This window comes from Delphinus delphis, chromosome 15 (assembly GCF_949987515.2).
Source record: "Delphinus delphis chromosome 15, mDelDel1.2, whole genome shotgun sequence".
NCBI lineage: Eukaryota > Metazoa > Chordata > Mammalia > Artiodactyla > Delphinidae > Delphinus > Delphinus delphis.
The window spans coordinates 68031799-68056478 of NC_082697.1; the positions used below are offsets into that span (position 1 = coordinate 68031799).

Consider the following 24680-nt stretch of genomic DNA (forward strand, 5'->3'; position numbering starts at 1 on the left):
GGGGGCTACTCTTCATTGTGGTGCAAGGGACTTCTCTTGGCGGTGGCTTCTCTTGTTGCGGAGCACGGGCTCTAGGTGCGTGGGCTTCAGTATTTGTGGCATGTGGGCTCTGTAGTTGTGGCTCGCGGGCTCTAGAGCACAGGCTCAGTAGTGGTGGCGCACGGGCTTAGTTGCTCCGTGGCCTATGGAATCTTCCCGGACCAGGGCTTGAACCTGTGTCTCCTGCATTGGCAGGTGGATTCTTAACCCCTGCACCAGCAGGGAAGTCCCTCCGTCGGTATTTTTAAAAGCTTGATAAACCGATTCTAAAGTTCACTTGGAACTCTCCGTGACTGCCAAGAAAATGTTGAAAATAAGGATAATGAGGGAGAACTTGCCCAACCAAGATATAACATGTTATAAAGGTACTATAATTAAATCCCATATTGCTTTATTATAAGACAGATCAGTGGAACAGAACAGAAGGCCCAAAGACAGACCCCAGTGTATATAATTATTTAGCATATAATAAAGTTGGCATTTGAGATCAGTGGAGAGGGGATGAATTATTCAGTAAAAGATGCTGGCACAATGGATTACCTATTTGGAAAAAATGGCAAATTAGATTCCCATGTCATTAAAGATAACCAAGAAATTACAGCTGATAAAAGAGTTTAAAGTGCAAATCATGCCATATAAAAGTTAAAAAAAATTCTATTTATAGGAATTTGGGTCATATGGGAAGGCCTTTTGAAGTGTAGTTGGATTAAGTTTTCTTTGTCCATTTTTTTCTTTTAGTGGTCTGCAAGTTATATATAATACTTCTATTCTTATTTTTATTCCTAATTGTTAACACACATATTCAAACTTATAATGTCCTAAATGCGGTTTCTCAATACCTATAAACTCCTGAGGAATAAGACAAGACTCTTAGCATATCGCAATTTTATAGTCTTTTTCCCAACCCCATCTCTTATGACTTAAGTCTCTCTTCCCCTGCCCCGCTCTTCTTTTTGTTCTCTCTTTCACCACTGTTTGTTATGCCCCATTCATTCATTTTGTTGTTGTTTTGCGGAGTGTATATTCTCTATTACTTCTTTTGTGGGAAGTAAATTTTCCAAGTTCTTATATTCTGGAAATGTATTTATTTTGTACTTTCACTTGAATGCTAGGTTGGCTATGTATGGGGTTTTAGGTTCAAATGACTTTTTCTAAACCTTTGAAGACATTGCTCCATTGTATTCTAGAATTCAAAGTTGCAGACAAGAAATCTGGTGTTAAAATTATTTTTGTTCCTTTGTCAGTAATCTTTCTCCTCTTCTCCTCCTGCCACTGCTGGACACGTCCTCACAATGATCTCAGAGCCTTGAAAATCCTCACCATTAGTTGTTCTTTTCATTCATATCTATTGACACTTGATAGTTTCTTTCAATTTAATGACTCAAATTCTTCTTAATCTTTAGAGGACTTCCTTCTATTTTCTTTAATTACACATTCTTTACCGTTCTCTCTGTTCTTTCCTGAGTATCCTTCTATATGGTTGTTAGAATTTTGGGATCTATCCTACAGTTTTGTATCGTTTCTTTTATTTTTTTCTTGCTTTTTTGCAGAATTCAGGGAAAATCACTCAATTTAGACTCCAGTTTGCTAAGTTCCTCTTTAGCTGTCTCCATTCTGTATCAGCCCAACCACTGAGTTTCCAATTTGGGCAGTCATATTTTTCATTTCCTGACCTTTGTTTTTCTTCGACTCTTCGTTTTGTTTCAAAATGAAAGTGGGCTTATTTTCCCTGATTATATAATTAATACTCATTGTCAACATTTCAAACAATACAGATGTAAGATTGTAAGTAAAAATAATCTGTAGTCTGCCCAGAGATTACCATCAGTGGCATTTTTTGGCCACTGCTCATGTATTTCTCTCAGCAGTCACAGATATACAGGCACAGAGAGGGACCACCCCCCCCCCCACACACACACAGCACACACTGTTTGACACAAATGTCTTCAGACAAAGCATATATTATTTATAAAATACAGTAAATACTAAAACAGAAAGGGGAGAAAGCAAAGGAGAAAGCAATTGGCCCCTTTGGAACTCTTGTTTTAGACCACGAGCGTTTAAAATGTTTTTATTACAGAAAATATACGTAAAAGTAGAGAGATTAGTATAATGAATCCTTCTGTGTCCATCAGCCAGGGTCAGTAATGACCAGTCGAGACTCATTTTTTTTTCCCATCTATAACCCTCCCCTTTCTATCTCCTTTATGTCACACTGAATTATTTTGAATAGAATCATCTTATCCATAAAGATTATAGGATGTATTCTTAGAGGTAAGTATTCTTTAACAAAAATAATCATAATACCATTATTACATCAAAAATTATAATTCCCTAATATCAATGATTCTCTCATACCATCAAAAAGTGAATATATCTTCTGATTGTCTCATAATTTTAAAAAACTATTAGTTTGTTTAAATTAGGATCCAAACGAGGTCTACATATTGCATTTAGTTGATATGTTTCTTAAATCTCTTTGAATGTATGTTTCTCCTCTGCCCTGCTACTTTCCTCTTGCAGTTTTCCATTTTTGTTTGTTTGTTTGTTGTTGTTTTGAGCAGTTTTAGGCATATAGAAAAATTGATTGGAAAATACAGAGTTTCTGTATACTCCCTCAACCCCATTTCCACCCTAGTTCCCCCTATTATTAACATTTGCAAGTGAAATAAATCAAAAAGAGAAAGAGAAATACCATATGAACTCACTTATATCTGGAATCTAAAACAAAAACCAAGCCAAACCAAAACTAAAAAGCGAACTTGTAGATACAGAGAACAGATTGGTGGTTGCCAGAGGTGGGGGTGGGGAGTGAGTGAAATGGGTGAAAGTGGTCAAAATAAAAGTTCTGGGGATGTAATATATAGAGAGTTGATTATAGTTAATAGTACTGTAGTGTATATTTGAAAGTTGCTAAGAGAGTAGATAAAAGATCTTATTACAAGAAAAAAATTATAACTATTTTTGGTGATGGATGGATGTTGACTTACAGTGATGATCATTTTGCTATGGTCATTATATATATATATATATATATATATATATGTATGTATACATATATATATATAGGATCATTATGTTGTACACCTGAAACTAATATAATGTTATATCAATTATATCTCAATTAAAAAAATAAAGACATCTATATTCAATATCCTATGGCAAACCATAATGGAAAAGAATATTAACAAAAAAGAATGTAAAAAAAATGAAATGGCGTGCCTTAGAATCGTTAGGAGTATTAAATGAATTAATATATGTACAGTGCTTGTAAAGAATCTTGCATTAGTGTGGTACATTTGTTACAATTGATGAGCCAATAGTGATACATTGTTATTAATTAAAAGGCATTGTTTATACTAGGGTTTACTTTTTGTTTTATATATTCTCTAAATGCAGCCGTCGCTACAGTATCGTCCAGAAGAGGACAGATGCTCTCCTCTCCTCTTCCAGTTTATTTGTTGAAAAAACATCTTGTAGCTTACCACATTCTTGTGTATTAAAATTTTGTTTTTTCTCATTGCCTCTCTATGGTGTCATTTAAAATGCGTCTGTCACTTGTAGTTGCGGTAAATTGGTAGTTGGATGAAGATTCTTGAACTGATTCAGGTGTGATTATTTTGGCAAGAATACTTCACAGGTGGTAGGATTCTTCATCGCACTTTCATCAGCAGGCAGGTAGTGTCTTTTTCTGATGTTGGCAGCATTGATGATTGTTGCCCAGGTCCATTATATCACTAGTGGTAACCTTGAGGTTTCCTGTCCTGTTTTCATTTACTGAGAATGTCCTTTAGAGAGATTCTGAGCATGGTGCCCATCCTCCAGGAGTCCACAGTCTAGAGTTTATAAAAATAGATTTGAACAACAACAAAAAATAGTTTTATTTTGTATGTATTCTCTAATTGTCCCTCCCCCTAAGTAATATAGTCCCCAAATAGTGGAGCGTTTAACGCATACAAATTCAAACATATGTATGTACACATTTGGTTTCAAACTGCTAAAGTAACCATGTAAACATGTAGCCTGTTTCTTCCACTTAGTTGATGGTTGCTCCTGGGTGAGATGCAGGTGTGGGTCCGCCGTTCCTGCTCACTCTTTTTCTACATGCCCTTCACATTATGCATCTCTCTAAGTGTGATTCTAGTGATTAAATGTACATACTTCATAAGCGTTATGGACCTAAACACAAGCCAACAGCTAGCTTCCTGTGGTGCCCGATGTGAAAAACAACATTCTGTTCCAAAAGTAGTGGAAGATCATACAACTTAAGCGATCTTCACTCAAGTGTAATTTTGAGCATATGTGATCTTTTGAACCCTAGTTAACATTACAAGCGAAGTAATTTGCAAGTTGTAACATCCGTGTACCCAAGAGTTTGACTTCAATAAAAGACAAGGTGCAGAAGCTGAAGGCATTGTTTATTTTGGTATAAAGCCTTTACTGGTCGGGAAGTCCAGGTTTAACGATTTCTTCCTCTCTTCCCCTCCTTCCCTACTCTCCACTTGCCTTTTCCCCCACTCCTACCCTTATTTTCTCTTTTGCAGTCTGCTGTTTTGTCGTGCACAAGCGGTGCCATGAGTTTGTCACTTTCTCCTGCCCAGGTGCTGACAAGGGTCCAGCCTCCGATGTAAGTAACGGGCCCCGGTCACCTCTCTCTGCCCACAGTCAATGCATCCTTTTGGGTATCTGTGAGTACACTGAGACAGAAAAGTCAGGATGTCATGGTCCTATAGCCTCTGAGACGATTTTCGTTTTAATGGGAAAGAACAAAACAACAAAACATTTTGAGAGGGGTGTGTGACTTCAAGAAACCAGCTAGTTTCCCTACTGAGATTCTGCAAAATGTCTTCATGTTTATGGCTGAGGCATGAGAGTGGTGGGCAGCGGCTAAATTTTTATGGCTACTATAAAAAGGTAGTTAGGATGGTACCTTACAGTGTACTTTTTAGCCCTTTGGTAGGGAATGTTTTGTTCTAGGGCCCAAGAATTAGGAAGAAGTGAGCTTATCCTGCTACTGTGTACCCCAGAGTATGATTACTGCTGGTGGGACAAGGGATGCTTCTGGGTAAACCTGGCAATTTTTGTTTTGATCATTATGGATTTATTTTAATATGGACTGGAAAATGTGTCTAGTAATGGTTTTGCATTTATGGTGGGGATATAAAATTTCCTATCTAGGTAAAGGTAGTTAGGGTAAATAAAAAATAAAGAGACTCAAGGAAAATATTAAGTGAATGGCAGCGTGAGTGCTCTAAGGATATGGCAAAGTCTTTGTGCAAGTTTACCAAAAGTTTGGGGTACCATGTGGATTGCCTACCCAACAGCCATTCCTAACCCCCACTCTTTTTCTGGCAGAGGCCACCTCTCATGCTAAAAGCTGAAGATGCCTGATACTTGTTTTCCCAGGCTCCCTTGTAGCTAGTGAGCGAGCATGTGACCCAATTCTGCTCAGTGGGAACTGCAGGGAAGTCTGGGCAGGGCTTCTAGGAAGACTTTCCTTTCTGATAAAGGAAGACACTCCTTACTTTGTTCTGTTGGACATTTTTGTGGGAGGATGTAATGCACAGAGTTGTGGCAACCGTTTGAGTCAATGAGGGAGACACGGCTGACATCGTGAGCATGGCAGGGTGGAAGAGTTGAAGGGATCTCGGTCATCGATGACATTGGTGAGCTGCTGAGCCAACGCTGAGTTCTCTTATGCCCAGACTCTGTATGTGAGATAAGAAGCACCTCTTATTGGTAAAGTCTCATTGTTTGCGTTATTCTTTTCCATGGAGCTGAAACTGTCCTGGACCTTCCACCATGCACACTCTTCCATTGGCCCAGTCATGAACTGCGTTCAGCGTACCCTGTGTGCAGCTGTCACCCCTGGTTCTCTTATTTTGTTCCTGCTTTGGTTCACCTTCCTGGAATTTTCCCCATTGGCTTTGTCTCCCACTGGTCCTGTCCTGGTCCCTTGGACTTGCCAGCTGACCTGAGGTTGCGTGAAGTGGGTGGTGATAACTACCTCTGTTATTGCATATGTTCTTGCTGGCCTTCTGTAAGTGGTCATCTGCCATTTGGCTGCAAATCAGGGGTGTACCACGCACACTCTAGAGCTAATACTGAAGTTGCTTTGCTTGGAGACTGTGGTACTTGGGTTTAAAAACTCCAGGCAACAGAGAACAACCAAAGCCTTCACAGGCTCGTTTGCAGAGACAAAGATGGGACCATTCTTCATGTTCTCTCAGATCACACTCCCTGACCCTTTTAGTGCAATTCCATCTCTTGTCCCCAGGAAAGCAGGCAGGGAAGATTGGGGGGACAGCATGGCTCCATTATGCAAGCTCTGAATGTTCATGCAGACCAAGGCTTGGTACTCAAAGAGCAGCCAAGAGGATGATGTTTCCCATATCCTGTCTTTATTCATTGACTTTTTATGTTGCCTAAGATAGAAAGAGCTCAAACTGTTTTATGTGAAAAGGGAAATTTTGGTCCCTGAAACTGAAAATCTCCAAGGGTAGACTGGCTTCAGACACAGTGAATCAAGGGGCCGAAATGAGGTCTTCAGGAATCTCTTTCTCCACGTCTTGGCCCAGCCTTCCTCTATCCTGGTTTCTGTTTCAAGAAGATTTTTCTCCTAACGACAGCATGATGGCTGTGGTACCTTTAGTCATAATGTCTTATCAGTGCTGCAGTTCCAGTGACAAGAGCTAAAGTCTCATTGGACCCTGGGTCATATGGAACCAGAGGATGGTTATGCTGATTGGCAGGCCTGGTTATGTGCTTACTCCTGGCGAGGAGGGCCGGTGTGCCTACCCCATGATTTGAGAGTGGGGGAGAGGTGGTCCCTCAGAGGAGAACTAGAGAAGCAGTATTGTGTACTGGTTAAAATCGTAGGCTATGGATGGAGCCTAGACATGTGTAACCTTGGGCAGAGTACTTAACTCCCTTGTGCTTTGTATTCCTCAGCTGAAAATGAATAAAACCCTACCATATAACTTTGCTACGAGTATCCACTGTATACATATAAGACAGTGTCTGGTACGTATGTGAAGATGATAATGACAGTGCTAATGAATTACAGTGAATACATGCTGGGCAGACAGCAAGGACAGATGTCTACCAAATATGTCTGAAGAATGAATGGGTCCTCTGCCTGCCACCTGGCAGTTGTCCTTCCTAGGAGTGTGTAGGCGCCGTAAGTTGTAGGAGACCCTGCTCTTTGTGAATGGAGCCATGCAGCCGTTCATTGCCTCGGGCATGGGGAGAGCAGGCAGTACTGCCTGCAGCCAGCATGCATAGGATTTGGCAGCCTACCTGAAATGATTCTATCTCTGGACACAGTTCCAAGGAGGCCGGTTGGCACTGAGGATGATGAATTGGTCCAGACTCCTGAACTGACTTGACTTGGTTCATTGACCTTTTTCTGTCCAGGGGTGGAGACATGATTAGAGATCTGGCCACACCTACTTGCCAACCTGGCCAGGCTCTCTGAGGTATGGAGGAGTGCCTTCCTCCTTTGTGACCTTGGAGGAGCTGGCGTGCAGCAAGCTCATGGAGTAGAAAAGCACGGTCTCCATCCGTGAACAAGGAATGTGCTAGGTTTTGTCCTCTACGTTCTGCTATTCCAAGTCCAGTCTGAGTCAGGGAATATTCTGGATATTAGTAGATCTTTGTGTGGTTGGCATCCTTCTAGGTCTCCATCATGGCATATTAGGCTACCTGAGGGAATTTTATGAATCAGGCTTTGTCCCAGTGAACCCAGCTACTGACCCAACCATTCAGTGCCCATGGGAACAGGCAATACATATGGGCACCCACCACTGGGGGACCTCAAAACACAGCAGAGTTCCTGGGTGGTACTTCTGGTCATCTGTAGGCATCTTCCTTGTTCTTGGTCTCATCTGCTTGGAAACGCTCAATCCTGCTGTCTCTTCGACCTCTCAGGGAGACCAAGTCTCTGGCATTGCCGTAAGCATTACATATGGACATTACAGTTACTCAGCACTTAGAATACTGACCACATACACAGTGTCCTGAGAGATCTTCTCAGAACAAGAAAGAGAGGACTTGTCTCTGAGGGCTGGGACTAGGATGAGTCAAGTGAGGTACTTGTCTTGGGCACAAAATTTAAGGGATTCTTGCTTGTGTCTGTGGATGTCTGGTGGCTGGTTGATCTAGGATGGCCCCATTCACATGACTGTCAGTGAGCCAGTTGGTGGCCTGGGTGCCTTGGCTCTCCTCCACATGGCCTCTCATCCTCCAGCTGGCCAGCTCTGCCTTGTTCACATGAGGTTTCAGGGTTCCAAGAGTCCCAGTGCAGCAGTGCTTTTTCAGCCTGTGCATCATGTTTGATAATGTACCACTGGATCAAGTAGTCCCCTGGTCAAGCCCAAATTCAAGTGGTAAAGAAATAGACTTCACTCTTCATTGAGGGGAAAGAATCTCTGGTCAAACTACTGAAGGTCCTGTTGACCCAGGGGACCACTGTGGAACAGCATCCCTGGAGGCCATCACACTGGACTTCAGAAAAGACCTGTGGGTCTCACTGTAGTTCAGAGTCACAGATGACCTCAGTAGGAGAACAGACCTCATTTATTGCCTGCCCCAGGTCCCTGGCTGACTTAGTGCCCTCCAGCTACAAATGGGACTTGGGCAATTTAAGGATCATGCCCAGAGACAATGGTGGTTAAGAGTGTGGATTCTGAAGTCAGTCATACCTGAGTTCAGGTCCTGACTCTGCCAGTTACTCATGAGGTGACCTTGGGTGTGTCATTTTCCTTCTCTGTGGCTCAGTTTCCTTATCCATAAACTGGGATATTAGTACCAACCACATAGATTTGTTGTAATAAGTTTTAAGAAATCCTTAAAATGAATAAGAGTTAACTACAACCACAACAAAAGGATTAACAGCAAATGGATTAAAGAGTCATTGCATGAAAGTGTTAAGCACAAGGGTCCTTGTAAGCCCCTGGTGCAGGTAGCTGAGGGCATTTCCATTACTCTACTTACCTCCCTAGTCAGGAATATACTGATAATTCTGTCCATGCCTCCACCCAGATCATTCCCTTAGGACGTAATGACTGTTTCCATTTCCATTACTTTATACAAAACCTCAAATTCTGTGGTGCAATGCTGAGAAAAGAACCTAGACTTTGGAGCCAGAAAAAACTCAGTGTCAAGATCCAGTGCTGACGCTTACAGCTCCATTGATCTTGGTAAAATAATTTCAGTTCTGTGACCCTTAGTTTATATCTTTAAAATGGGGAAAATAGTACGTATGCCATAGTTTTTTTTTTGGTGAGCATTCAATGAGAGTCTGCTTGAACCACGTCCAGAATAGTGTCTGGCACAAAGAAGGCACTCAGTAATTGGTTTCTAAATTATTATTAATCCTTGGAGGAGTCTCTCCTACTCAAGAAGGGGGATGCAGGACCTGCCAAGGAATAATAGGTAATAATAATAGCTGACTTTGCTGAGCAGAGGCTCTGTGCCAGGCAGTACAAAAGTACGAAAGGACTCTTGAGCTGGTTTGTCTGAAGATAATGTCTTCAACATTTTATGGTTTTAGAAATAATAATTTCTTATCATGCATATCAAGGTACTGAATAAAACTCACTGTTATGCCCTGTGTCCTCCTGATTCCATCACTAAATCAGTCAGTGAAAGACACTGGCAGTAATGTTGAGTGTATCCTTTTGTGTTTCTTAATCAAGTCTTATTTTATGAAGAAATATATTAAAAATGATAAATCATGTGTTAGATGTTGAAGATTTAATAAAAGGGAAATAAAAGAAAATTTTAAAAGAATGTTAGATTTATACATTAAAAAGAATATGCATATAAATGCTAATGGGCTTGAAAATCTGGTTGCAATGGATGATTTTCTAGGAAATTTTAAATTGGCAATTTTGTCTCAAGAAGAAATTGAAAACCATAACAGGAGAATAATCAAGAGAGAAATGAGAACATTGCCCAAGAAGCTTTTCTTCTCCCAGAGCTCCAGAATAATAGGCTTCATGGGTAAATTATTTTAAACTTTAGAAGAATGAAGGATTTCTCTTCATTTTATTTTATTTTATTTTGATTTTCATAACAGTGAGCCTTAAAATATCTTTATGTTTCTTTATTTTTGACATGCTTTACTTTTTTATTGAAGTATATTTTGATGTACAATATTATGTAAGTTACAGGTATATAATATAGTGCTTCACAATTTTAAAGGTTATGCTCCATTTATAGTTATTATAAAATATTGACTATATTCCCCTTGTTGTACAATATATCCTTGTGGCTTATTTTATACCTAATCTGTTCATTTTAAATTGTATCAAATTACAGAGAAAAAGTAAACCTTCACAATTTTAAAAATTGAAAATGAGATAAATCCAACTCAAATCAGCACTAGGAAAAGAGATCAGCTCATGGGAAGGACATTGAGAAGGAGTAAGAGCTTCAGGGACAAGGGCCTCAGACACTGGAACTGAGGATCCAATACTTGCAAGATGTTTTCTCATTATCAGCTGTATCAGTTAGCTTTGCTGTGTAACAAACCATTCCAAAGTTTAGTGGCTTCAAACAATAGTCATTTATTATTTCTCGTGATTCTGTGGGCTGCTTTGGCCATTCTTCTGATCTGGGTCTCTTCAGCTGATCACTGCTGAGCTCTCTCCTGTGTTTGGTCAGCTAGTGCCTTGGCTGGTGCAGGATCACCTTGGATAGCTTCAGGAACGCGACTGCCACTTGGCAGCCTGTTGTCTGGTACTCTTCATTCCTCCTCCACGTGGTCTCTTTTCCTCCCAGTAGGCAGGTTTAGGCTCTTTCACACACTGGTCTCAGGGTTCCAAGCGCCGCAAGAGAGGGAAATCCCCAAAGCACAGGTGTTTTTCAAGCTTTTATTTGTGTCACAGTGGTTATGGCCAAGAACAGACTCAGAGGTGGAGAAATAGACTTCACCTCTGGATAGGAGGGCCTGCAAAGTCGCAGAGATGCGTACAGGAAGGGGAGATTTGTGGCCATTTTGTAGTCTACCACACTGGCCCTTGCCTGCTGTGCCAGCTGTCTCATTTGTCCTTCCAGATCCTCTTTGCTTTCTCCCTGAGAGACTGACCTGTAAGGGCTGCATCCGTTGGGGTTCCCTTACCCTCTGGCTCAAGGGGAGGGACTGATAGGAGATTGGAGGGTGAGCCCAGGGTATTTATCATGAGGTCTTCTTCGCTTTACTCTTTGAAGGTCGCTGCTCCTCTAAAGGCAGCCATCTCTACACAATTCTCTCCTTTTGGGTTCCAGGAACTACTCTCTTCCCTTGTCCCTTTGCTCTTAATTGCCCCCAGTTACTACATTCTCCCTCATGGTTTCCCAACACCATGCCCACACCTTTCTAAATAGTCCTTTCATGAAACCTGCCTTAAACTCTCTAATTTCAATATGCCATTTGTTTCCTGCTGGGACCCTGACTGATTTGTCCTTGTCTCATTTGTGCCTACTGTAGACAGGACATGTCTGTAAATATGTCTGTCAGCCTGGTTGTAGTTGACCCCAGGGAAAGATGGAAACCCTAGAGGAAGAAGTGGCCTTCTTTCTTCCTGCATTCATAATCAGTCTCAGGAAAGGGTTCTGATTGATTGGTCCTCAGTTGTTAAGGGAATGAACTCTTTACAGTTTATCAAGCCTGGATCACGTGGCATCCCTACGGCTCAGAGAGCAATGTATGTTATAAGAAGAGGGGATGGGAAACTTTGAGGAGCAGACAAAATCAATAGCTCTCACAGTTTATTATTATAAGCCACCTTCACCATGGTAACCAGCATAACCCAATAAAGTTGGCATAAAAAACTAAACTAGGGACTTCCCTGGTGGTCCAGTGGGTAAGCCTCTGTGCTCCCAATGCAGGGGGCCCAGGTTTGATCCCTGGTCGGGGAACTAGATCCCACATGCTGCAACTAAGAGTTCGCATGCTGCAACTAAACAGGCCGCAACGCAGATCCTGCGTGCGGCCACTAGGACCCAGCACAGCCAAATTAATTAATTAATTAATTAAAACAAAACTAAACTATAGTAAACTTAGAGTCTAAATTTAAAGATCCTAAATAAAATATTTAATACTATTTAATTCTTGGCATAGACATATTGGTTCAGATAGACTTCTTTTAGTGTGAAAGAAGCAATCTAGAGATAAAAATAACAAAGAACATTTTGGTCAATATAACAAAATATAAAGACAAAGATAAAAATTAGCCAGCAAGGAACTGTGGAATCTAGAAAGTATACATTTCAGTTTATTTCAGTTACCTAACCCAATGTAAATGGATTGAAATTCTCTACTAAAAGGAAAAGACTTATCAGACTGGATAAATGTATAATTCTAGGCATTGTACAAGAGAAACTTATTAGGTTAAAAATAAAAGAGGCAGGGCTTCCCTGGTGGCACAGTGGTTGAGAGTCTGCCTGCCGATTCAGGGGACACGGGTTCGTGCCCCGGTCCGGGAAGATCCCACATGCTGCAGAGTGGCTGGGCCCGTGAGCCATGGCCGCTGAGCCTGTGCGTCCGGAGCCTGTGCTCCGTAATGGGAGAGGCCACAACAGTGAGAGGCCCGCATACTGCAAAAAAGAAAATAAATAGAAGAGGCAAAGATATACCCCCAAAACACACATGCATATAAAACAGGGCCTTAATAACAATATCAAAAGAAATAGGACTCAAAGTAAAAAGCATAAACAGGAGGAAGAGGGGAAAAGATTAGACTAATTTACACACTCACCAGTGTGTGTAAATTAGTCTAATCTTTCTCCAGAGAATATTACCAATATGTACCAAAAGTGTTAATGAACTTTTTGGCTTAAGAATTTTTACTAAGGAATTATTTAAGAATATGTGTATATATTTAGCTAAATTGATATTCATTGTCTCAGTATTTAATACTAATGAAAAATTGGAAACAACCTGAATGACTGCCAGTTAGGGTTTTTGTAAGTAAAATATATCCATGTGATGGGATGCTGTACAGTGATTAAAATGTCACAGTGTCTGGGGTAACGGAAATGTCCTATGTCTTGACTGGGATGGTGCCTAGCCAGGTGCACACATGTTTCAAAACTCATGAAACGGTCTGCTTAAAATCTGTACATTACTGTATGTCAATTATACTTCAGTAAAAAGTCACAGTGATTCAAATGTTATTGACATGGGACTATACAGTCATTATGAATGAAGAAAGCAGACAACAGAGGACATGTATGGTATGATATATCAAGAGAGATACAAAAAACACACACATGTAGAAAAACACAAGACCACATTTCCTAAACACATTTTGGTGGCCACTTGTCAGTTCTGCTCAGTGTTTTATCCCAGATTGCTGCCTGCAGAACTGTGAAGGTCACTTTGGGAGCTTCTGTAACTGGTTTCTACAAGACAGTCTTGTTTTTCGTGCCACTTCACCTCCAGCATGGAGTCAGCCTTCCCGCTTAATTTGGTTAAAATCAGACCTGAGCGAAGGCTTGGGTATAACTGTAAGCAATTATAGTTGCTTCTAGATGTGGTTACTCTTTTTTTTTTGGCCACAAAGCATGCGGGATCTTAGTTCCCCAAGCAGAGATAGAACCCGCACCCCCTGCAGTGGAAGTGCAGAGTCTTAACCATTGGGCCGCCAGGGAAGTCCCTAGATGTGGTTACTGTTAATATATTCCATCAGCTGGGAACCAGCTTAGTACTCCAAATGGGAATCTTCAGGTGTTCTTGGTAAGATTCTGGCTCCTGTTGGCCAGTTCACCTTTGGTCCCAGAGCAGGGAAGTCCTAGCTCTGCCAATCCAGGCCCCACCCATTTCCTGCCTGAGCACTAGTGGCAGTAGGACATCCCTATCATCAGAGAAAGGGCCCCCCTCCTCTTACATGGCATTGTCTGGTCTCCTTGGCTCAGAAAAAGCAACATAACAGTCAACTGCACTCTTCTCAAAGCCTGGGTTGTTTAGTCTTTCATAACCCCAAGCGGGGACACCCCACAGTTCAGTTCTGATGATGCTCGAAGACTATCTGGCTCCTTCCAGGAGGTGAAGCAACAGTTAAGGTTGAATATCGTCTTGGCATCATGGTAAGATCTCATCATCACCAGAGGGCAAAACTCTCAAGGGTAAATAATAATATTAGGGGCAAATCAGCCTAAACAGTACAGATACACACACACACACACGCACACGCACGCACATGCACACACGCACACAGTCTCTCATTTATCTATTACCTATCTAAATCTGGCAGTGCGCCAGGACTATTATTTACTACTAAACACTGCAGTCTATAACTTCTACATTCACAACAAAAGTGCTCAAGAACCAGGTGTATGTTCCAAAGGGCAAAAGGACACCTTACAAGGGGGCTGGACGCCCTCTGAGGGTTGGCCTGGATAGCTCAGAGGCTAGGCTGTCATTAAACATTTAAAGAGCTACTGTATAGATTTTTGGTAGCTTCAAAGGACAGAATCAGGACTGAGGACCATCTGTGCAGGCTAAGGAAGAACAGCCCAAACTGACCGCCTGGTTCCTGTATACGGATATTAGCTCCCCTCTCAGTAGAGCAAAGACCAGTTGTCACGGATGCTGTAGAGGTGATATCTGTGGTAGGTGTGGGTTTCCTCCCAAGTTGGTTATTCTTTTACTAATTAGTGTTGTTTGGTTGCATGCAACAGAAACCACCTTGGGTTAGTTAGCTTGTTATAAAGAAATTTATTGAAAAGGGTATAATGTACTTTAGAGAATTGGAAGAAACCTTCCCAAACGACCAGACCAGTTGTATTTGATTTTGGTTCTTGTGTTGTTTTGGCCCTAAATTCAAATTCCGGAAGGAGGGACATTATGTGGTGAAGCTTAAGTTACCTAACCAGCCCTTGGTTGGGACTTGAAAGTGTTCCCTCTTTAGGGAACTAAATACAGTGGGGGTGGGATGGCTTTTTGATGGAGAATTGAGGCTCTGCTAACCCCAAAAGGAGGCAGAGATATTTGCAGATCAAAACAACACATGTCCACTACCATTTCTAAATGCTACGTTGCAGAGTACAGACAGGTTGAATGATTAAGGGTTATTTTGATAGCCTGTTAAGAACAGACCTCACCTGAAGAGCTACAGACGAGGGTCTGGGGGTCTGTATTTTGAAGTCCTTTGGGTAATTCTGCAGGGGAGCCAGGTTTGGAAACCAACAAAAGGTTCTATAGTAGGGTGGTTCTGAAACCAGAATGGTGGGGTTTGAATTCCAGGTTTGCCACTAACTAGCTGAATAATCTTGGGCGAGTTACCCAACCTCTCTGCCTCAGTTTCCTCTTCTGTAAGAAGAGGATAAAATAGCACCCTCCTAACAGGGTTCAGGTGAGGATTAAATGAGTTAATCCATGTTAAGGGCTTCTTGCTGTGCCTGGCACATAGTAAGTGCTAATTAATATTGTTACCACCAATGGTTCTTCCGAATCTTAGAGGGTGAGTTTCAAAAGTCTAGCCTTATTTTTGGCATGCCATCTTGCTTGTCACAAAATGGAAATACAAAGGCACCTCCCATGGGCTGGTCAGGGCAAAAGTCTAATAAAAATGATGGTAATGCGGTAAAATGCAATTCTTTGACTCTGAAATGAACTCCACTGGATTCTTCTGCCCCCATTTGCCATGTGCCACTGATGGCATCCACAGTGCAGAATGAACATGTAAAGGTCAGAATGAACATGTAAAGGTCAGAATGAATTGCTTCTCAACGGCCCTCTGTCCCTCACTGTCACAAAGACACAGAGCTTCATGCTGTGGAGGAAGAAGCAAATCCACGGTGTGCAGCATCTGGGGAATGGAAACCAGCTGTTTCTCCCGTGCACAAAGAGGACAGGTGGTGGGACTAAATGAGGTGGGGATGTCCTGTCTTATGAGTTATTTTGGCTTCTCCTGGTTGTGGGGTGGGACCAGCCTCAGAGCCTGATAAAGGGAATTTCCCAGAAGACCTCAGCCTGTGGAGGCTGCAGACTTGGGGGAAATAGAGAAATCAAAGGCAGATGACCCTGGAGAAAGGCAGCCTGGAGGGATGTGAAAGGAGCTGGTCCTGGAGTCAGAAGGCCCGTCCTCCCCCAACTTCAGTGGTCTGGGATTTTAGGATGTCCAAGTATTTTACTTAAATAATAATATCTAAGAACCAGCATTCATAGATATGATACTGTTTTAAGCACTTTACATGTAATATCTCTTTATTCTACATTACACTCTATGAGGTGATTACTGTTGTTATCAATCTCATTTTACAGATAAGGGAACTGAGGCTCTCAGAGACTGAGGGACCTGCCCAGGTTTCCATGACCAGTGAGTGGTTGAGCCAGGATTCACACCCAGGCACTCTGGCCTGGGTCTGTGCGCTTATCCAGCACCCCAAACTGCTTTGTTACTTCAACCCTGTTCACCTGGAAAATCTAACTGAAGCAGACAACCCTTTTCTCTGAGAACTGCCTCCCCAGATCTGTGCTCCCAGAGGCTGTCTGAACCCATGGCCTCGGCTCCGCTGGGTCCAGATACATGTGGACATCTGCCCCAAACTGGACCAGTCAGACTCCCTCTTCTAAGAATTTAGAATTTGGGTTCAAAGGTGCTGCCTTTAGTCTGGGCTGGTCATATAGTTTTTGAAAACCGTTTATTATACATGAAAAGTGTCCATCTTGATGAATTCTCACACAGCAAACATTTCTCTGTAACCAGAACCCCAGAAGCCCTTCTATACTCCCTTGTAATCCCTACACCTCCAAACCCTTTCATCAAGGTAACAACTACCCAGGCCAACAGCCATTTGCTTGCTTTATTTTACTGAACTATTTTATTTTATTTTGGAAAGAACACTTAACATGAGATCTACCCTCTTAATACACTTTTAAGGGTATGATACAGTATTGTTGATTGCAGATGCAAAGTTGTACAGATCTCTAGAGCTCACTCATCCTTTTTTTTTTTTTTTTTTTAATGTTTCTTTTGGCTGCACTGCATGGCATGTAGGATCTTAGTTCCCGACCAGGGATTGAACCTGCGCCCCCTGCAGTGGAAGTGCGGAGTCTTAAGCGCTGGACCACCAAGGAAGTCCCTAGAACTTACTCATCTTGAAACTGAACTTTATGCCCATTGATTAGTAACTCCCCGTTCCCCTCCTCACCCCAGCTTTTAGCACTCATCATTCCACTCTTTGATTCTATGATATGACTATTTTAGATACCTCATATGATTGGAATTATGCAATATTTGTCTTTCTGTGTCTGGCTTATTTCATCCCATGTTGCAGAATTTCTTTCTTTATTAAGCCTGAATAATAGTCCATTGTATGTATATACCACGTTTTCTTTATCCATTCCTCTGCTGGTGGACATTGAGGTTGTTTCCTCACCATTGTGAATAATGCTGCAGTGAACATAGGAGAGCTAAAGTCTCTCAAAGATCCTAATTTCAATTATTTTGGATAAATACCCAGAAGTGGAATTGCTGGATCATATAGTAGTTCTATTTTTTACTTTTTGAGGAACCTCCAAATGATCTAAGGACTTGGGTAGACACTCATCCGAAGACATACAAGTGAGCAACATGTGTATGAAAAAATGCTCAGTAATCATCAGAAAATGCAAATCAAACCCACAGTGAGACCTCACACCTGGCAGGCTGGCTATTATCAAAACAAAGTCCAGTGACAACAAATGTTGGTGAGGATGTAGAGAAGCCCTTGCTCACCCTTGGTGGGAATGCAAAATAGTGCAGCCACTATAGAAAAGAGAGTGCCTGCTTTGGACGCTATGCAAATGGAATTGTACAGGAGACCCTCCCTAGTGTCTGGCTGCTTTCCTCAATGTTTTGTTTGTGGCCACCTGACTTTGAAAGGATGCGTGGTATTCCATTTATCAGGAGGTCTGACTTCAAAGCCAGCCAGGACCAGGCAGTAAATGAGTGCTAACAGGGAACATCCATCTGGGGTGTGTGCACGCTGTCCGAAAGGGGCAGCCATTACTCAGCTTTCTATTTAAAAAAATCTCCTGTTCTTTAAAGGACCAAGATCCAGATTTTCCAATTTTTCAGGAGATGCCTGAATCCCCCAAATGTGGATGCTGACAGATAATTTGAGAATTACATGTGTGGTATATTTAAAAAAATATTTTTGCACTGGATTTATTCTGTGTACCACCAGTTTATAACCTCTGTAGGTGGGAACTGTCAGTGGAAGGTCGTGTCTCCGCCCCGTGCTCTCACTCCCACTGCCGCCCCGGCCAATGAAGGGAGAGGGAAAATACAGATTTAGTCAAATCAGCCTTCTTTGGGGAGTATGGAGGGAGCAACAGTCCAAGGCAGGGAGTTTCAAAAGTATGCAGAGGGCCCTTTTCCCTGGCCATGTGGTTGAGCTGTAAATTGACAGGGGCAGACCCCTGATTAGGAAGCAGTTGCTGCAGCGCCCCCTGCTGTCCTTGCACTCTCTGTGTCTAGTGGGAACTGCAGGGGGTCCGGTAGTCACTTGCTTCACCTGCAGTCTTCAAGGGGGTCATTCATTATTCCACATGTTTTTCAAGTGCCTGCTGCTGCCAGGGACAGCAAGGTGAGGATTCAACTCGACTTTTCTATGTTTGCTCAGTTGCCCCCCACCCCCCATCAGACCTTGCCATTCTTCATTCTTTTAAATAAGGAGAACCAGGCCAGGCTGCCCTTCTCTCAATTCAAGTCTCACCTTTGCTATATATTGAAAAACATTTCAAGAGGTTTTGTCACTTACTTGGCACCTTTCCCTGATTTCTGGGCTGAAATAGATTCTCCTATTTTTAAACAATTCCTTCTGGTACTTTCAGTGGTAGTTTGGAGGTGAGGGCAGAGTGAAATGTTCAGGCTCAGGTGCCTGGTCTTACTTGTTGATTAAAAGTATGGACTCTGGAGCCGGCCTGCCTGGGTTCAAATCTTGGCTCTGCTACTTACTGGCTGCGCGACTTTGGATAAGTCAGTTAACCTCTTTGTGCCCCAGTTTCTTCATTTTCAAGATGAGGATGACACTCTATCTACTTTCTAGGGATGTTGTATGAAATAAGCTAGTTTATGCAAAGAGCTTAAAACAGTGTCTTGGGCTTCCCTGGTGGCACAGTGGTTGAGAGTCCGCCTGCCGATGCAGGGGACACGGGTTCGTGCCCCGGTCCGGGAAGATCCCACATGCCGCGGAGCGGCTGGGCCCGTGAGCCATGGCCGCTGAGCCTGCACGTCTGGAGCCTGTGCTCCGCGGTGGGAGAGGCTGCAACAGTGAGAGGCCCGCGTACCGCAAAACGAAAACAAAAACAAAAACAGTGTCTTGCGTGTTATGTGTTTGACTCAGAATCTTGGACGTGTTATTGCCTTCAAACTCAGCCTTTAGGTTCTGGCTCTGCTCCTTAATTCTGCATCTCAGCCCTTCCTCGAGCAACTGTCTGTCTTTGATCCTCTTTACCCCTTAACTGTGAATCTCCAAAATTCTACTGAGCACAGGTCAATTCTTGGGACCTCTCCTGTGTTCCCAGACTTTCCCCACCTTAATATTCTCTCCATTGCCGACTCCTGTTGTACCTCCTAAATAATTATAGCTAACATTTACAGGTGTACCTTGGAGATATTGTAGGTTAGGTTCCAAACCACTGCAATAATGCGAATATCACACGGATTTTTTTTTTAAAGATTTATTTATTTATTTTTGGCTGTGTTGGGTCTTAGTTGTGGCATGCAGGATCTTCGTTGAGGCATGCAGGCTCTTTGTTGTGGCGCGCGGGCTTCTCTCTAGTTGTGGCATGCAGGTTTTCTCTTCTCTAGTTGTGGTGCACAGGCTCCAGGGTGCGTGGGCTCTGTAGTTTGCGGCACACGGCCTCTCTTGTTGAGGCATGCAGGCTCAGTAGTTGTGGCGCACGGGCTTAGTTGCCTCGCGGCACGTGGGATCTTAGTTCCCTGACCAGGGATCGAACCTGCGTCCCCTGCACTGGAAGGCGGATTCTTTACCACTGGACCACCAGGGAAGTCCCCACATGGATTTTTTGATTTCCCACTGAATATAGAAATTATGTTCACACTATACTGTATTCTATTAAGTATGCAGTAGCATTATGTCTAAAAAACAATGTACATATCTTAATTTTAGAATATGTTATTGCTAAAAAACGCTAGCTATCATGTGAGCCTTCAGTGAGTCATAATCTTTTTGTTGGTGGAGGGTTTGAAATATCTCAAGAATTACCAAAATGTGACATAAAGACAGGAAGTGAGCAAATGCTGTTGGAAAAATGGCACGGATAGACTTGGTTGACACAGAGTTACCACAAACCTTCGATTTGTAAGAAACTCAAGACTTTTTCGGTGTGATAAAGCGAAGCGCAATAGAACGATGTGTGCCCGCACTAGCACCTGTCATATGTCAGGTTCTGTTCTAAGTGATTTACATACACTAACTCATTGAGTCCTCACCCCATGAGAAAGATACTATTTGTATGCCCATTTTATAGAGGGGGAACCTGAGGCAGAGAAGTCTTCTGACTTGCCAGGTCACATGACGAATAAGCAGATCTGAACATGGATTTGAACTTGGTCTGGCTCTAGAGTCTGCTCTTCAAAATGACACGCGTGACCCAGTCCTCTCCATCCCCACAGCCAGGACCTTAGTCCAGGCTCCACCCACCCTCCCTGGACCAGTAAGTAGTATCTTGTCCTGATTCCCTGATTCCTCTCTGTCTCATCAGCCTGTCATTTCCGTATTGCTGTGGAGTCATTTTTCCAAAGACCAGATGTGATCTTGTCATCATCCTTGCTGAAAACACGTCAGTGGCTTCCCATTGTTTTTGAGGCAAAGTTGATTCTCTGATGTGGCCTATTAACAGGGTCCTCATACATCTTCCTTTGTCAAGCTTACTCATAAACACACCTGCTTATTCTGTTGCATTGGAATCTCAAAGGATCTGTGGCCCCTGCCATTCCCGCCATTCTCACAAGAGTCCCCTTTGGAAGACATATGATATGGCCGCCCTACTCATAGGCCCTGCATATGCTGTGGCCCCGTCCGTCCCTCCAGCCTCTTCCTGACCCCTCACTCCTCACCCCTGAGCTTCCTTCCTTCAGCCTCTTGTCCTCCCTATCAGCTTTCCCACCACTAGGCATTTGCCTTACTCTTACCTCTACCAGCTACTTCTTGTCTCTTCTTGCCCTTGCACTCAGTGAGTCTCAGGCCTGGTTGCATGTTTGAATCATCTGCAGAGCTTTATAACTGAATACTGGTGCCTGGGCCCACTGCAGACAAATGAAGTTAGAATCTCGTTGATTCAAAGTCTCCTAGTTGATTTTAATGTGTGTTAAGGTTAAAAACCCTGGTTGACTTGTACTCATCCTCTAGGCCACAGCTCACCTCCTCAGGGAAGCCCTCCCTGACCTCCCTGACCAGGTCTGTTCCTCCTATTTTTCACTCTTATAGCCCCACATACCTCTCCTTGCTATCACACATCATAGGGTCACTTAACATTTATTTATGGGACGACAGAGAGCCTAGAATCTGGGTCCAAGTCACCAGCTGTGTGACCTTGAACAAGTTACTTAACTTCTCTGTGCCTCAGTTTTCTCCCCTGTAAAATGAGGATAATAAACCTATTGTACAGGGTCAGTGAGGGTCAAATGAGTTAATTATATGTAAAGCTCTTATAAGAGTGCCTGGCATATGTTAGCTGTTACAGTAAGTCCCCTACATATGAACCTTCAAGTTGTGAACTGTCAAAGATTCGAATGTGTGTTCGCACGTCCAATCACTAACTTAGTTCACGTGTCTGGCGTACATTGTCACGTGCGTGCATCCTCTACAAGTGGTTGTGCTTTTGTGTCCTTTACTGTACAGTACTGTATAGAGTACAGGAGTACAGTATCTTTATTTCAAGCCCAGGATGTCCGGAAGCTAGCGTAAAAGCAGCAGTGGTGTAGCTGGTACTGCTAAGAAGCGCCAAGCGCCAAGAAAGGACGAAAAGAGACACAAGAGGAAGAAGAAGTAACTGAAGAACCGAAGAGATTCACGATGCAGGGAGTGGCAAGGGGGTTTTCTTTCTTTGAGGAGGCACTGTTAGTTTTTGAGGCACAGGACCCAGACGTAGAACGGTACACGAAGGTTGCAGCAGCCGTTCAGCGTGCAATCCAGTGCTACGATGTCATCTGTGATGAGAAAAAAGGAGCTGCTACCCAGACATCCCTGGATCGGTTTTTCAGGAGGGTAGATAGAATTGGATCCAGCAAGGAGCCAGACCCTGTGCCATCAGCGTCAGGCATGAGTGACATTGCAGCCTGCTCTCCATCTCCTATTGCTGACGATCCTTCAGCTCTACCGTCTCCCACCTCCTCTCCCTCCTCCAGTCAGTAACTCTTCTTGCCTGTTCACTTGAGGCCAGCCCCTCTATACCAGCTGTTGTACTGCACTACTGTACTTTTCAAGGTACTGTACTGTAAGATTTAAAATGTTTTCTTTATTTTTTGTTTGTTTTTTATGTATTATTTGTGTGACAGGTATTATAAACCTATTACAGTACAGTACTATACAGCCGATTGTGTTAGTTGGGTACCTAGGCTAACTTCGTTGGACATACGAACAAATTGCCCTTAACGAACGCGCTCTCGGAATGGAACTCGTTCATATGTTGGGGACTTAACTGTACTGTAATAATAATAGTAATAATAGTAATAGTAATAGTAATAATTATCATCCCCCATTGGAATCTAGAAATCCCTGAAGGTGGGGATAGGATCAGAACCTACGTGGGCTTGTGGTTTCCCAGGTGCCAATGGTGGCCTGACAGGCATTCGCTTCAGCAGTGTTCTGCGTGTCCTTCTACATAAGGGCTCTTTCTGCTCTTCTGAAATGCAGGCTTGGGAGTGCCGAGGGCTTCTGTGGCAGAGGGAGCAGTCAGGAAGCTGAGCACGGGGCTCTGAGCCTAGGAATCAAGCTGACAGCATCTTTGCAAGTTAAACAGCCCCGTGTCCCGGTCCTGCCTTTGGTCGACCTGCACTCACCGGGGGGAGGAGGTGCCCCTCCTTCTGTTGGCTGATGGCACTGTGGGGGGAGGAGGGGCAGTGAGAGGAGAGGATGGGTATGTGTGTTTTGTGGCTGATGGAGGGTTTATTTATAAAGCAACGGTGTGATCCGTGTGTCTGTTCCCTCAGAGGCTGCTGTACGTTCTGAGCAGTGAATTCACAGGAAGAGGCGGGACAGAGCCGTGTGAACAGCCTGGATGGCAGAGGGTGTCAGAGCTTGAAAGGCCCCTGGGGAATACCCGGCTTAACCCCCTTATTTTCTGCAGGGGGAACTGAGACCAGAGCATGGAAGTGACTTGGCCAAGATCATAGATGTAGTTTTTATTTTAAGCTAACATCGATCAAGTGCGTACTACCTGCCAGTCCCTGTGCTAAACACAATATAAAAATGATTTCATGAACCTTCACAAATCTAGAAAGCAGAAACATTTATTTATTTATTATTCCACACGCACAGTGTTTACTGAGTACCAGGCACTGTGCTGAGCTCTTTACAAATATTAACTCATTAAAATCTCATAATCCTATGAGATTTTGTGTCAGGCAGCTGTTAAAGTTTTAAGTAATTCACTCCCCATAACGATCCCAGGAAATAACTATCATTATTGTCCCTGATTAACGGATGAGGAAACTGAAGTGTGTAAATGGTGGAGCTGGCTTTAATCCAGGCAACTGGACATGGAGCCTCACCTCTTGTCTTATTTTATTTTTTTAGTTTTCTGGCTGCGCCGCACAGCGTGCAGGATCTCAGTTCTCCCTGCCCAGGGATCGAACCCATGCTCCCTGCAGTAGAAGCGTGGAGTCTTAACCACTGGACCCCCAGGGACATCCCTGGAGCCTCACCTTTTAAATACCCCACTAAACCTCCTCTTCATGGTGAACTGCACCCTATACCAGGCTGAGGGTCACCCAACCAGGTCTAGGCCTCACCTGCTGGAAGGGATGTAGCTTCTCATTCCCTGCTCAGACACCAAACTGGAGCTGAATCTGCATGTCTAATGCCTGACGCCTTGAAGCCACTTAGAGTTGGGGCGAGCTTGTCCACACACACAGCCTTCCAAAAGAAGGAAGACAACCCCTGTTTGCTGGGAGAATGAGGACTCCCACTTTTACCTGAGGCTGGGTCTACGCTTCTCCCTGAGGCTCCATGAACGCACACAGTTGCTGTTTCCTATGGTCTCCCTCTGTTATACTAGTCGGCGGGTTATACTAGTTGGAGTGGGGATCTGGCAGGAGTTACGAACTCAGATGCCTGCAGGGACCCGCCAGTTGCAAGTGGGCTGGGTGGGGACCATTGTCCCCCACCCAAAGGGTGTGGCCAGGACTCGGCTCCAGCCCAGGGCTGCCCTCAGGAGAGCTGGCCCAGTGTTGCCAGCTCTGAGCTCTTTGCCAACGTTCTGTGTAAATCTGAGGGATACAATACCCCTGTAAAATTGTGGCTCCGTGGCTGTGAGTCCCACCCCGAGGCCTGGAAGTACCTCTCTGCAACAGATTTGCATGTATGCCCTGAAGGATGGCATAAGAACCAGGTTAAAAACCGCTGACTTAGCTAATGAATTGAAATCACTCGTCTAAATAACATATAAATCCTGGAAAGGAGAAGACCAGCTTAACATT

General features: G+C 43.3%; 1 protein-coding gene across 4 annotated transcripts in view; it reads left to right on the forward strand.

The window, feature by feature from the left end:
- The window catches only part of PRKCB (protein kinase C beta), a 311977-nt gene that overhangs the window by 127155 nt on the left and 160142 nt on the right, over positions 1-24680 (forward strand). For 3 of the 4 annotated variants that reach the window (XM_060031926.1, XM_060031922.1, XM_060031923.1), the window contains one exon: positions 4584-4666. The exons of the other annotated variant lie outside the window; for it this stretch is intronic. In XM_060031926.1, the coding sequence (XP_059887909.1) occupies positions 4584-4666 (83 nt within the window). The remainder of the gene's footprint in view (positions 1-4583; positions 4667-24680) is intronic. 4 annotated transcript variants of the gene reach the window in all.